This window comes from Limulus polyphemus, unplaced genomic scaffold, assembly GCF_000517525.1.
Source record: "Limulus polyphemus unplaced genomic scaffold, Limulus_polyphemus-2.1.2 Scaffold1320, whole genome shotgun sequence".
In the NCBI taxonomy this organism is placed as follows: Eukaryota; Metazoa; Arthropoda; class Merostomata; order Xiphosura; family Limulidae; genus Limulus; species Limulus polyphemus.
The window spans coordinates 145,199-159,885 of record NW_013666930.1 but is presented as its reverse complement, the minus strand read 5'-3'; the positions used below and the strand labels follow the sequence as shown (position 1 = coordinate 159,885).

The following is a 14,687-nucleotide window of genomic DNA, read 5'->3' as shown; positions in this document are numbered from 1 at the left end:
AGCCAACGATACAGAGACCAGTACGAAGATACGTCCCGTAAAATTAAGAGACTTTATTGAATTGTAATTTTGTGATTGTAATTCTGTACCGTTAATTAAGTTATTCTTAACTGTTATTGGTTTATTGTATGTGGTTATTGTTCGGGACGAACAGTACTAAGGAGGGGGCAGTGTTACGTCAGCGAGGTCACGTGACTAGTGTCACGCCACTCGTTCTCTCGAACCTTCGTGAATGCCCTAGCATTTACTAGATATATGTTAGTCTGGTATTTATATATAAGATGCTCACAACGTGACGGTACAATGTGTGTGTGTGTAGGTAGTGAGTAATTGAACTGCAGTCAGAAAGTATTGTTGAAGTTAACGTTCGTTGTTATAGCGACTGTTGAAATTAAATGTATCCTAAAGTTGTATTTGGAAAGAATAAACCAGTTTTATTTAAGAAAGGACTTGTGTCGCTAAAGTTTTGTCAGAACGAAGTTACGGAAAATTAATTAACGACTGGAGGCGAAACAGTATTGTATATACCAAATAAAAAAAACTTAATAAGTATTTAGCACTAATATTAACATTTAAAAGTTTCAGCAAACACAAGTTTTTGGAGCATGAAGATTAATTTCAATAACAAAATCAGGGGTCTAAGAACTTTAACTACAATTATGAGTAGGTAGTTTAGTTATAGTGCTAATACAGACAAATTTAATATATAAGAGACTAATTTTTTGAGAGATGTGAAGAATTTTTTCATTTAATATGTCTAAGAATCTGCTAAAGATAGTATCTTTAGAACTTGTTTTAATACTCTGGATAATATGGTGAAAAGTGCCATACATCATATAACACTGCTGGTTTGCCAGTTCTACTGTATGATGAGTAAAGTTCATTCAAGTAAAAGATAAATAATATTGTATTATTAATCTTTACCAAACTTTTGATTTCTAAATGACTTAAAATTTATATAATTACACTTTCACTAACTTATCTAGTTCACACCACTACAGTTATTGTCATGCAATTTGATAATATAAATAAACACTACTGTATCTGCTGTATTCCAGCTGTCCTGATGAGCCTTGGTACTGGACAAAGATCTTGTCTGTACTGGATATAGCAGACAATATGATTGACATATTATACTTTTTCTTTTACTTATAAGTTTTAATTTTGGTGTTTCTATGTCTCCTATTTTGAGAAATTAAGCTTTCAAAAATTGCAGAAATTTATGAGTAGAAATACTGGGTTATGAAAATTAAATGAAAGAAAAATATAAATGAGAATGAAATTCTTACAAATCTATCGAAACTGATGAAAAGTTTTATTCCTTAAAAGTTCTTGCACTCAAACCAAAAGCTAATTCCAAAATGATTAAAATGGAAGAATTATAGTAAATTAAAAATGGATAAGCAAACAGGAATGTAAGTTGGTAAATGTTGAACTCAACTTTATTGTGTTAAACTCCAAGAAAGATTCTGTTAAGGCTGAAGACTATGAAAGTCATTTTCATGGAGCTCAAAACATCAAATCTACTTGAGTTTTTTTTTCTTACATGAAATACAAAGAGGTTCAGAATTTTGGGCCTTTAACAGATTCTAATGGGCACATTATTTTTGGAGGAAAGAAACATGGTAGAAATGTTAAAGCTTTTTTTTCATGTGTTTTTTTTAATTTAACCATTAAATTTCCTCAAAATTGGAAATAAGTGTTTGAAGAGAAACCTGTGTCAGAAAAAGTTTGAAACCTTTTTATTTCTCAGATAGAAAATCTTTAAACTTTAAGGAAGCTAAATAATAGGATGAAAATTTTAACTATTATTTTCACAAATAACTAGATGGCTTCCAGTTGACTGGAAAATTATTAATATTATCTCTATTATAAGAAAAAAAGATGTCTAAAGAAAATTAACAATATTTCTGGGCTGGTAACCTGTTATTAGCAAGGTGGTAATTCATTGTCAGTGATTATTCATAAAAGTATTTTGAAAATTAGAATTCAATAAACTTAACCTGATGCACCATGGAAGTGGAAATTCAGAAATGACATACTTTTCTGTGTGAGTAAAATACTGTCTACTTTAAAGAAAAAATATTTTTGGTACAATTACAATTTGGTAAAATATTTTGAGCAATTTGGATCTCTTATTACAGTAAGAAATAAGCTACAAAAATTATTTTTGGTTCAAGTAATTTGAACTCTAAAAAAGGTGACTAAAAATTAAAACTTGTAACTTCAAATGTAAAAGAACTAGATTTGACATAAGATATTTAAAATTATCTGTAGGGGCTTGGAGACTTTCCATAAAAGCCTTGTTTAGATGGTAAAAAGATAGCTATGGAAATGGTAACAATTAGTACGGGTATTTTTATAATTATGTAAAAATATTTTAATACAGTAGCACACTGAGAATAAAATATTTAAGTTTAAAATTTAATCATTTTTCAGAACAGAAATGTTACTGGGCCTTTCATACATTACTAATAAATAAAGTTTATTCTTACCCACAATATTTTAATACAGTAGCACACTGAGAATAAAATATTTAAGTTTAAAATTTAATCATTTTTCAGAACAGAAATGTTACTGGGCCTTTCATACATTACTAATAAATCAAGTTTATTCTTACCCACAATAAAAAGGCAACATCTTTATCTATCTTAAACACTATTTTTAAGGTTTACCTAAAATAATGTGGTTAAACTTTGAATTGCATTGTGTTAAATAACATTAGCAGATATGTTCCTTGCTCACAATAAGATTTATGCCTCAAACTTTATTATTATAATGAAATCAGGTTTGCTGATTAGATTGGTGTAGTTAGTTTCAATTCTTTTACATTTTTCTGGAATAAGTATTCTGCAAGTACATTTTCTTGAAGGGCTTAATTTAATTATTTGTTGATGTTGTAGTGGGTGAGGAATGTACTCAACAGGAAATATGTCTTTCAATCACCTGTACTTTAAGTTTCTACATCACAAAGATAAAAATGTCACAGATAAGTACAGGGAGAATTAAATATTTTACATGCACTCCACCTCATCCTGTCCAGAATGCTTTTGTGGTGCATGCATGCATGCTATCTCAAGATGACAATCATTTTTGCATCATTTTACCATTTAAAATAGATATATATAACAGAAGAAACACTACCTCAAGAATATATTACTATTTAACTAGTTGTATTACACTTTCTACATGAAAGTAAATAGTTTGTACCTTTGATGCAATCAATTGCATCAAATACTTATATCCTGGCAGTTAAAATGAGAGTACATGAATAGATAAAAACAAAATCATGAAGATAAGCCACTTGAAAGATTTTTAACAATTAGCACTCAAATCTTTGATAAGTTAACAAAATAGTATTGTTCATTTGAAGTGGCAAAAACCTATTCTATTTCTTAGTTTGTGTGTATATAAAAAAAGGCTTAAATGAATTTCTATAAATGTATAAATCTTCCTTGCCAATTAGTGTTGTCTTTCCTCAAATGAACAAATCCTCACATCAATCAATGCCACCATTTCTATTTTAAATCTGGATACTTCTTAAAATATTACAGAAAGCCTTCAAAATACTTTTGTTTAGGTATCCAGGGGTTTTCTTTCACATTTTCTTTAAGGGAAAATATTTTATTTGGTGAATGTTTAGCACAGGCATTCAAAAGCAAAAGGAAATGTAATTCTACAAACATTATATGATTGTGTACCCCAAGTTTTGTTTTTTTTACAAGTATATCTAAAATGGTGCAGTTTTACTTAGATTTTTCACACCAGAAGTTATCTAGAAATAAAGCCCTCAAACTTGAAAAACACCTAGGATGGGGAGGAAGTCTCCCACTGTCCCATGGAAAGAAACCCTATGTATCAAAACAATTAACTACACTTTCATTTTTCTACATCCAATATAGATGTACTATACATAAAATTTAAGAATATACTACATGAACATTAACTAAACAATTTAATTACTCATATGTTACAATTTGGCTAATCTTAATCACACCTTGTGTTATTCTTTTAAAAGTAGAATTATTTGTGTATTTAAAACACTGATTAGATACCAATATCATAAAGTATACTTAATAACTGAACTGCATCACTAATGCCTGTAAAAATTAAATGAATTATCACATACATTTTCAAACATTTTTTACTACAAGGGTTACAAACATTACTTGCTAAAAAGCACCCTTATATAAATTTACATGCAATTTACTTCCTCTTATAGTTTTAGTAAGAATTCAGGCTTATGTTCACAAAAGCAGAATATTTAGTGATCTAGCAAAAACCTTAAAACAAATTAATTAACTATAGAAAAACATAACAAAAAAACTACTAAGATAGTAATTTGTCTGCAATTTCAAAGTGCATTATGGTTAAACATGGAACCACATACTTATATAGATTTGCTACTGTAAAATGAGAGGATTCCAGACATCTTCAATATTTTCATATTTATCCCCATACTTCAACAGATTCCATATTAATATTATTCAAATATTGACATGAAAAGTTTAACAAAAATTGTTCTTGGTACTAACCTGCAGTTCGCACCAGGCGACAGCAACTCCTGTGGCAGTATCCAATCCTTTATACACAGTTTTGAAAGATCCACGTCCAATCTCCTCCTCAAACTTAAGAAATCGTCCATCAGGGGATGTATCTCTAGCCTTCACTGCTTCATCTTCTTCTGTAGGTAACTCTAAGTTTTCATCACATCTAACAGCATTGAGTTCGTTTTGGCCAACTTTTTTTTCAAGAACCACTTCTTTAGAATTAATACTTTCTGAACCTGGATTTTGCTGGAGGGTTGGACTTGCAGCAAGTTTATTGTCTCTTTCATACTTGCTATAACCACCCTCTACTACCTTAACATCATTCTGATGTTCTGTCCTATCTTTACAATTTGATTTTTCAAAATCAGATAATATTGTATTTTGTAGACTACCAACTGTAATTTTCTCCGTTTCATTTTCAGAATTATCACAGACAGAACTCCCATTGGAAGTATCCTGATATTTGGAACTATCACTAACTTTTCCAGGTAGATTACTTTTAAGTAAAATTTCATCTACAATAGGTTCCCTGTTCACAGTCTTAGTAAATGAAAATCGAGAAATGAGTGACTGATTATTTTTAATACGTTTATCTTTATCAGATGATTCTTCTTTGCTTTCAGTTTCTTTTTCCTGTAAATCACTGCCATTATTAGTTACTAGCTGACTTTTGATTTCCACAGCAGTTGGTTTGACAGTTTGACACTGTGTGCCAGCCATTTCCAAGTTTTGACTAGGTTTAATTGAAAAAAACGTTTTTGGGAGCGCTACCTTTCGATTCTTGTCAGGAGAAGGCAGCTCCCCCAAAGTTCTTTTAGCTATTGCTTTATAAGGTCTGTATTTTGCTGGGCTTGAACTGTGGTCTGTTTTGAACTGCATTCGGCGTACACTTCCAGGCAGATGACAAGCAGCATGGGATATGCCACTTTTATTCCTCTTTTCTGCTGCATTGACTGGTTCTGAAGTGTAGAGGTGCTTGCACACTGGTGTACCTTTTAAACCTCCACTGCTTTTCTCAGCCAAGTGCTTTTCAATTTTAGAAATACTGGCATCATGACAAGTATATTTGGAGGATGAAAGTTGTTCTGAATGTTGCTGGGAAGACTTAACATCTTGGATACGTGAAGACAATTGTACATGAGCTGACTTTTCACCAGAAGTCGTACAATACTCAGAAGATGCGTGTTTTGTTTGTTTTTCAATTTTAGTGATTAAGTGGTCAGTTTTGGATGTCTTGACTGAATTTAGGTTTTGTGAAATGTTTTTTGATTTATTATTAATCATATCAGATGCTAAAAGGCTGACACGTTGTTCATTTGGCTGAAAAGAAAAAACAAAACTTCTAGTACTGACCAATTGAATGTTTACATAAACAATAATTCTTTATATATAGAGAAAGAATTTTGAAGCTGGTTGAAATGAGTGGCACAATGTACAGCTCAAACTGGTCCATATTTCCATATTTAATATATTTTCAAACAGCATCTGCATTATACAACATTTCATCACACTTCTGGTTAATCACATTCATCCTTTATAAATTTCAACACAGAAAACAATCAACAGTTACTGCTGGGATGAAAGAAAAATTTTTATTCATTTGTATTTGGAAATTACCAAATTTGTTAAAACAAACTAACTTGGTTTATACTCAACTAAGAAATCCTGGATTAATCTTCTTTTTTAAAAAAATTAACAAAGGAACTTCTAATCTATAGAACATATACACAGAAAGTCACATTTTATATCACTTCTAAGTTTAATAATTGGATTTCTCAGGGACTGGAAATTTAATACTTTTTCTTAGTAGAGTCTAACAAAAATACTGTCTTTATATCAACCACATGCAATTCTACACTTGTTTTATGTTATAAAAGTTGTAAATGTTACAAGAAGTAATCCTTTTATGTCCCATAATAACAAGAAACTAATTTATATAACTTTTAAATAGAGATTTCAGAAACTGGTTTAAGAAATTAAACTACAAAAATGTGGATTAAAATTCTGTATTTGTTTTTCTAGAGTACATAAAATTCGAAGGTGACTTGAACCAGCTGTCAATGATAGATAGGATTTGAACAACCTTCCTCTGGGTGATCTTTCCAAGCAGTAAAAAAAAATGTTTGAAAATACATAGTGGAATATTGGAGTTCAAGATTTGGAGGCCCAGAGTTTCTAGTTAAAAAAATCTTTTGGATCTTTTCCGGTTGATGCCCACCAACAGTAATAAGCATCAATGCGGAACTCATCACCAAACTCATCACTTTGTGAATTTATATAGAGAAATAGAAACAAAGATGAAGATCTATTCAAAATAAATAAATATCATATGATATTTTATTATTAATTCTTTTATTTTATTGCATTACTGGTGTTATTTTCAAAACAATATGTTGGTCATCACCAAACAAAAAAGACCCAATCCTTTTTACAGAATGTAAGCTCTTTTCAATCACAAAAAAAAAAAAGACTTTCAGTGTAAAGTTTTAGAATCTGGATAGGTGTGTAACAGTGTGCAAAGCATACCTCTGTTTTTATGTTTAATTATAAATAAACTTTATTTTTCTAAGTTTATATCAAAAGTGCTTCAGTTGCAATTTTAAGTTCACTGGTTACAAAATTATGTTTAAAAAATGGACAACCCTAAATATTTAGTTGTATGAGCCACATTATTAACCACCATAGCATAAACAGAGAAATAACATCAACAAAAACTCATTATTTAATTTTTGTACTGCATGTTGGAGTATAAAATACATTTTACTACTAGCAATAAACAAATTTATTTCACCAAATTTTTTCTTTAATGATAAAATTCAAAATTTTGCTTTATAGCTTCTTCAGGAGCATTACGCTAAAACACAAACTATAACTGACATGTACAAAGCTACAATTGATTGAATAATGAATTTAACTGATTATGTAGTGTTTAATTATACAAAACTGCCAAATAAAGTTACAAAACAATCAGATCTAACTTTCAGAAGTCAACTTTCAAAATCTCAGTATATCACGCTACAGTGTAATAAAGCCAACTGTCTAAAAACATTGTGTTTATAATCTAAAAATGGAAGTCTTGTTCCTGATATTGTATTCCAACTTGCATGAAAAATCTGCCATCATATGTACATTGGACAAACTGGAATAACTGTATACACAAAAAGAGGAGAGCAGATTGACTCTTTACAAAATACAACATGAAAAAAATAAAGTTGCAAATTATTTTTTAAACTAATCATGGCCAAGTAACTCATGGCATGAATCCACCATTCTGTAAACATCCTTATCAAAGCCACCAAATACACTAATAGGAAATTGAAAAAAGCTCTTCTCATTGAACAAAATCCACCAAACATGAAAAAGAACAGTGGATGGTACTTATAACTATTATTACAATTTTTTTATCTTAACTTTTATTTCAGTAATTATGATAGGAATTCTGTTTACTATAGATAACAAGTAACATTTTCAACAATGTAATTATTTCAATAATTGGGTTTACTACTTGTAACATCAAATGCACACAATATAAACACACACTAAAGAGTTTATTTGATTTCATTATTTAAACCAATTGAAGCTTTGTAGTTGTCAGATACAGTTTGTGTTTTAGTGAAACATTCTTGAAGAAGCAGTAAAGTGAAACATTGAGTGTCCATGTAAACAGATTTGGTTTAGTAAGGTCATTTATTACTGGTATCAAAACACGTAAGAAACATATTATGGAATGACAGCTAGAGTTAAGCTAAACTGCTTATTGGTGATATGTCCTCTGAAGATTTATGGTGTTTTTCAGTACCAAACTATGTTTCTTTTTTAAAATCATATTCTTCTAAGACAGAAATTCCTTTTACTACTTAACTTAAACTGATAATAACGCAATAAAATCATGGTGAGAAAGTAATATTTATGACATGATTAAATTTCTAATTAGAAATTCCAAATAATTAAAAAGGAATAGAATTTATGAATAAGTAAAGCAAAAGATGGCCTTTCAACTATACAGGTCACCTAGCCACTCACTAAAAACAATCACTGTATATTTGTTTAGGGCAAAGCTATACGATAGGCTATCTTCACACAACAAAATCAAACTTCATTAAATGTACCACTTCATATTCATATACCTTTCTAACAAAAGTTTAAATAAATTTGAAGCAACCACTTACATATTAACAAACAAACCATTCCAAACATTCATAATTCCTGCTGGTAAAATGAATGTTACTGAGGGCCACAAAAATTCTTTAAAAATATTTTTGATGTGTACATTAACTATAAATTGAACATGACTAAAGAGATAACTTTTAATTAATGTACAAGAAGGTATCTCATCTGATCAGTTTTATATATTACACACACATGTATATGTGAGAAGTTTTTTCAATTCTAAGATAGCGATTTTGTGAAAAGCTTGAGAAACATCTTAATAATAAACTCCAAACCATCCATGACATGATTTATGATAAAACTAATTAAGATTGCCAAGTACAAATACAGGGGGTTATTTGTTTCAAAGAATTTCTTGCATGGGATTGATTACAGATGTGACACTCATTTAAATAAAACAAGTGGTTGAGGAACAATACAGGAATTTACAAACAAATTGTTTTGGTTACTACTGTTAACCGTATTTCAGTCTTGAATGTTTGCACTTAATAAGTGATACTCAACATGATTTTAGAATGGTTTTCCAACATAACCAACATTCTAGCATTTTGAAAGGATTTCTAGTTCTACTCATTGTGCGTGCGTGTATGTGAGCACTCCTAAAGACATGTTCCAATTCTTAGAAATATTCTGTCACACAGGAATCTATTTTGGATGTGATAGAAATTGAATTTGTAGAAACTGAGAAAGGGATTCTAACTTATGCCTAACTTAGTTAATTGTAAAAAAAAAAAAATCAATTATATTTATAACCACAATTTGCAAATAAACACTGGTCATCAATATAACACATGTTCAAACTTTAATGGAAATTAGGTTGTAAGCACAAATTATTAACAATAGCTTAATATTAATAACACAACAAGTTACATTTAAACTAAAGATAGAGAGAAAGAGACAGATAAAATAATACTAATTTATCATAGTAATAGTAATATTTTAAGTAATAACGGAGCATAAACCTGTCACCAAAAAATTAACGTTTTAACATAATGATTATTATAAATAGCAATTAATATGAAATATACATACATATATATGATACACCCACAGAAAAAAGCCATTATTTCTTCACCAGTTAACTCTCTAACTGACACCACATGAAAGATGTAAATTCTCTCAACACTAATTTAGTCTATAACATTTAACAGATTGTTCCTCTAACTCAGTGCTATAACCATTTTCTACACGGTTACCAATAATCATACTCGTAACACTAAGTAACTATAGTCATGATAACTTCTGGCACTGGCAGTACGTTTATGACTAGGCGGACTGATATCTTGATTTCAAAAATATAGAATTTTTTAATTAAAATCTACCAATCTAATTACATATTTCAAATAATATTTTCATTGTTATCATTTTAATATTAGATAATGAAACTAAACATAGTAATTTATTTTGAAACGTTTGAACTATTTTTATAAGCGTAATGTCTGAGTTTGTAATAGTAGCGTCCTCTATAACATTATTTGAAAAATAAAATATTAACCATCACAATTTTTTCGAAAATATATTTAAAAAAGTACAATTTTGCTGAGGGTTCTGACAGATAATAGCAGTTTTTAATTTTTATATGCTAAACCATACAATATTTTCTAGCCATTTCAAATTAGTAGTGCATTAAATTAACTGATATGATCAAGCAACTAAAGAATCTCCTGCCCTAGGCTTAAAAAGCGATATTTTATTCTAAGATTTGTTGGTGTTAAAGAATAATATTTTCTTAAAACAGAACTTTCAAGACCGTATACTTTCTTGAGTTTATTAATCTTATTCTGCTACTCATTGCTTTTAAGAAAATAATACTCTCTCTGGGTTTTAAGCTCTTATGATTACCAATTACTATTGTTAATCAAAACAAAGTTTGAACGAATGTTAAGAATATTAAATAGTAAATCAGTTTGATATACTTAAAATAAAACAAGAAAAAAGATTCGTCAAAACTGGATATTATAAAGCTTTTGAACAGTGCGATTATAAACTTTGTTCAATAATTCCTAGTTGAAACAAAGATGTTGTGTTTGCAGAAAAAATGATATTTAAGCAGCCAATTCTACACTTTATCAAAGTAAAAGTTTCATTTCAGCGATGTTTACAGAAAATGGTTTTTAAAATTAATTAATTTTTTCGAACTATATTAAATATATGTAAACATCTATTATTATTATTCTATTGCATACTTGCAGTAACTCGAACTTTCGTTTGTAAACTCTGTATTTGAAAGCATATAGATAAAGCAATTAAGTGGTACAGCTAGGAAGTCTCACGTGGAAACAGTCAGAGGTTAAAGATTCTACTTTATTATCTCATACCAGCAAAGATAAAGACGCTTTAATTGATATAACGACCCCCCAGTAACATTGAGATATAGGTGGAAGCTATGGAATGTCATATGTCTATCACATTTATTTCCTTACAATAATTCCAGCCATTGAATGATTATTTTGATATTCGTGAGGTTGATTCACGTTAGTGATTTATTTCAACACAAAGAAACTCTGAGCACTCAACGCAGCGCAAGAAACTTGGTTTATTTCAATAGTACATAACACAAAACAGGTAGGGATAAGCTCTTCTACAATACAAAACTCTTTATAAAAATCAGTTATCAGGCAAGATTAAAAGTAGGTCATGCTAATTTAACACTAATATGTTCATTGGCGTTTACATATATTTTATGAATTATTTAATTTAAGAAAAGCAAGAAAAAATATTAACGTAATTAAAAAGTTCCTATTCAGTGGCCCCCCCCCCCCATGGCCAGGTGGTTGGGGCGCTTGACTCGCAATCTGAATTAGTAGGTTCGAATTCCCGTCCCACCAAACATGCTCGCCCTTTCAGCCGTGGGGCGTTATAAAGTGACGTCAATCCCACTATTCGTTGGTAAAAAAGTAGCCCAAGAGTTGGCGGTGGGTGAAGATGACTAGCTGCTTTCCCTTCAGTCTTTCACTGCTAAATTAGAGACTGCTATCGCAGATAGCCATCGTGTAGCTTTGCGCGAAATTCAAATCTATTGAGTAATATAATTTTAGAATCAACGTGTACGTTTATAAGCTAAATTCTAGCTGCAATACCCTAACTATATATTTATTTCATTTCCTTTATTTTTTTCGAAGCAAACTATGCAGACTAATAGTCACTGCAAGCACACGTTCTCTACTGAAATGTATCATAGTTACTATTAGTTGTTAAAATCAGTTGGCTTTTCTTCAGAATTTGAGAAGCTAGAGGTAATGTACCAATATCTCCAATTAACATAGCTACATATAAACACATCGATGCCTAAAATTGATCAAACATAAAATATTTATCCCAGTAATGATTGGCGTGCGCATATACAAAATATTTGTTTGTTCAATTTCGCGCAAAGCCATACAAAGAAAGCCTTAAGCTTATATATGAAATATGTAAAAAGCCATTAATATCAAGTTAGGCATCTAGCAAGCATGGTCATCTGCAAGTTTATTGGCTTGAACGTGATCTAATAATGTTAGTGTTTCCAGACTGTGAATCCGAGGATTCATGGTTAGCGATCCGTTGTCGCAAAAACTCGTTCCCCATTTTTAGGCCGTGTGTGCGCTGTAAGAGGGACAGTCAAATCAGACGGGTGCTGTTGACCAGCTGTCTTCCCTCTAGTCTATCAGTTTAGTATTAGGGACAGCTATACGCAGATAAGATACATTATACGGCACATTATCAAAGTAACCTTAACCTGGATAAAGGTAAACGGGGACAAATAAACAGTGCAGTTTAAATCTAAATATCACATCTAATGTGTTTACTCTGCATCATTCATTCACATAGCTTATACGCTTATACAGTACCACATTCATTACATATGGCTTATATACTGTTGCCCTAATAAGTACATCTATTTACTTGAATTATACATCATTACACTAATATGAATGTCACACCCATTTGGAAAACATGTACATTATTACTCCAGTGTCATTGCTACACCAATTACTACATAAATATAACATTATACAAGTATCATAAAAAGACAAATATAGTTAAAACCGCATAGGCGATGAAAATATCAAAATTAATTATTAGGTTGAACAATCGACAATATTTTTAATATTTTTATTTACAGAAGAATGACGTTTCGAGCTAGCGCTCTTCGTCAAATCGTACCTGACAAAGAACGCTAGCTCGAAACGTCATTCTTCTGTAAATAAAAATATAAAAAACTTGGCGATTGTTCAACCTATTATTTAATTATACAAGTATCATTACTATAGTGATTTACATAATTCATATGTTTATTTGTTAGCATAAAATTACACAATGAGCTATCTGTGCTATGCCAACCACAGAATCCAAACCCGAATTTTAGCGTTGTAAGCTGTGAGACTTACCGCTGAGCCACCAGGGGGCTAATTCATACATTAAGCCACAACTGTCAATACTTTATTCAATTACATACTTCAAATACAATTACATTAATATTATACTACATCCATTTACAAAATTTATAAGTCATTATAGTAGGTCTGACATAGTCTGGTGGTCAGGGCGCTCGACTCGCAATCTGAGGGTCGCGAATTAGAATTCCTGTCATTGAACATGCTCGCCCTTTCAGCCGTGTGGGCGTTATAATGTAGCGGTCAATCCCACTATTCGTTGGTAAAAGAGTAGCCCAAGAGTTGGCGGTGGGTGGTGCTGACTAGCTGCCGTCCCTCTAGTCTATCACTGCTAAATTAGGGACGGCTAACTCAGTAGCCTATATGTAACTTTTCACGCAATTCAAAACAAATCATTACAGAATTGTAATGTTATATCAAGTTGAGACTCACTGGCTAACATATCACTAAAAGTATTATAAGTATTACAATATTTAGTGCTAGTACAGTATGTCTGATGATAGAAAAACAATTGGGTTGTCTTATTAAAAATATCAGTATGCACGCCAACCAGTGACTCAGTGGTAAGTTTGAAGGCTTACAACGATAAATACAGAATTTCGATGCCTGTGGTGAGCATAGCACAGACAGCAGCCCTTGGTGGAGCTTTGTGCTTAACAACAAAGAAACAGATAAATTAACATGTAAATATTCAATTTATCAATATGAATACTCACTATTGATTTTTCCAATACAAATGATAATTGAGATCGACAATTCAAAACACATTCACGTTGAGCCTGTTTCATTTTATAGTTGTACGATAATTAAATTAACACATTCTTCTTACTAGCATCAACATACAGAAAAACTTGCCAAGCACTTTTAGTTTGAGTCAGACTGTGCTTAACTTTATTTACAACTAAACTGTTTTGCGCATGCTCTCGCGTTTTTGCTTATTGCTATCACAGCTAATAGAACACCGATAATCTAATCTAAATTCTTAGGATAAGCAGGTCACACACAGGTAATGTGACAGCAAATTTCGATAAGTTAATTAATTAGGTCGTCTCCACCAGTCTTTCTCGCAAAATTTAATATTATGTTTGAACGATGGTTGTGAACAATTAAATTTGGTTGAGCTGTCGTTCATAAAGAATATAATTGATATAAATTATATGCAAAAGGAAGTCTGTTTCGAGGTTTATGTAGGTTAATATTGAAATACAATAACAGATAAATTTACTAGTTTGGAATTTTTAAATTAATACTTTGTAAATTTATCTTAATTATGTGACAAAACGAAAATCAGCAACTTCACCATTTAACTCCAGCACCCGAAGTACGGCGAGTTCTTTGTTAGAATGGAAGTGCAGTCGTTAGAATAAAATCTCTTGTCGATAACGTAAGCAAATTATTTTTACGACAGCGAAAGTCACGTGACGCTGATGAGTTTCTCGAATGATCGGGGAAGTCCGGGTGTGCTCGAGGCACCTTCTTCGTTAGTATATAAGCCTGGCAGAGAAATCCAGCGGGATGATATATGAATGAAGAGAGAGCAGTAGTTACTTTGAGTTCCGTGTAATTTATGATTCTGTTAGTTTCCAGCTAG

General features: G+C 30.9%; 1 protein-coding gene across 4 annotated transcripts in view; it reads right to left on the bottom strand.

The window, feature by feature from the left end:
* LOC106463081 (serine/threonine-protein kinase WNK1-like) overlaps positions 1 to 13,951 on the bottom strand; it is a 110,824-nt gene extending 96,873 nt beyond the window's left edge. For 3 of the 4 annotated variants that reach the window (XM_022390491.1, XM_022390493.1, XM_022390494.1), the window contains exons 1-2: positions 13,813 to 13,951; positions 4,536 to 5,870 (exon numbers count right to left, since the gene is read on the bottom strand). In XM_022390491.1, the coding sequence (XP_022246199.1) occupies positions 4,536 to 5,870; positions 13,813 to 13,884 (1,407 nt within the window). In that variant the 5' untranslated portion in view covers positions 13,885 to 13,951. Of the gene's footprint in view, positions 1 to 4,535; positions 5,871 to 9,752; positions 9,934 to 13,812 lie in introns of those variants that run through there. The other variant, XM_022390492.1, reaches the window with a different exon arrangement.
* Between the last annotated feature and the right edge of the window lie 736 nt (positions 13,952 to 14,687).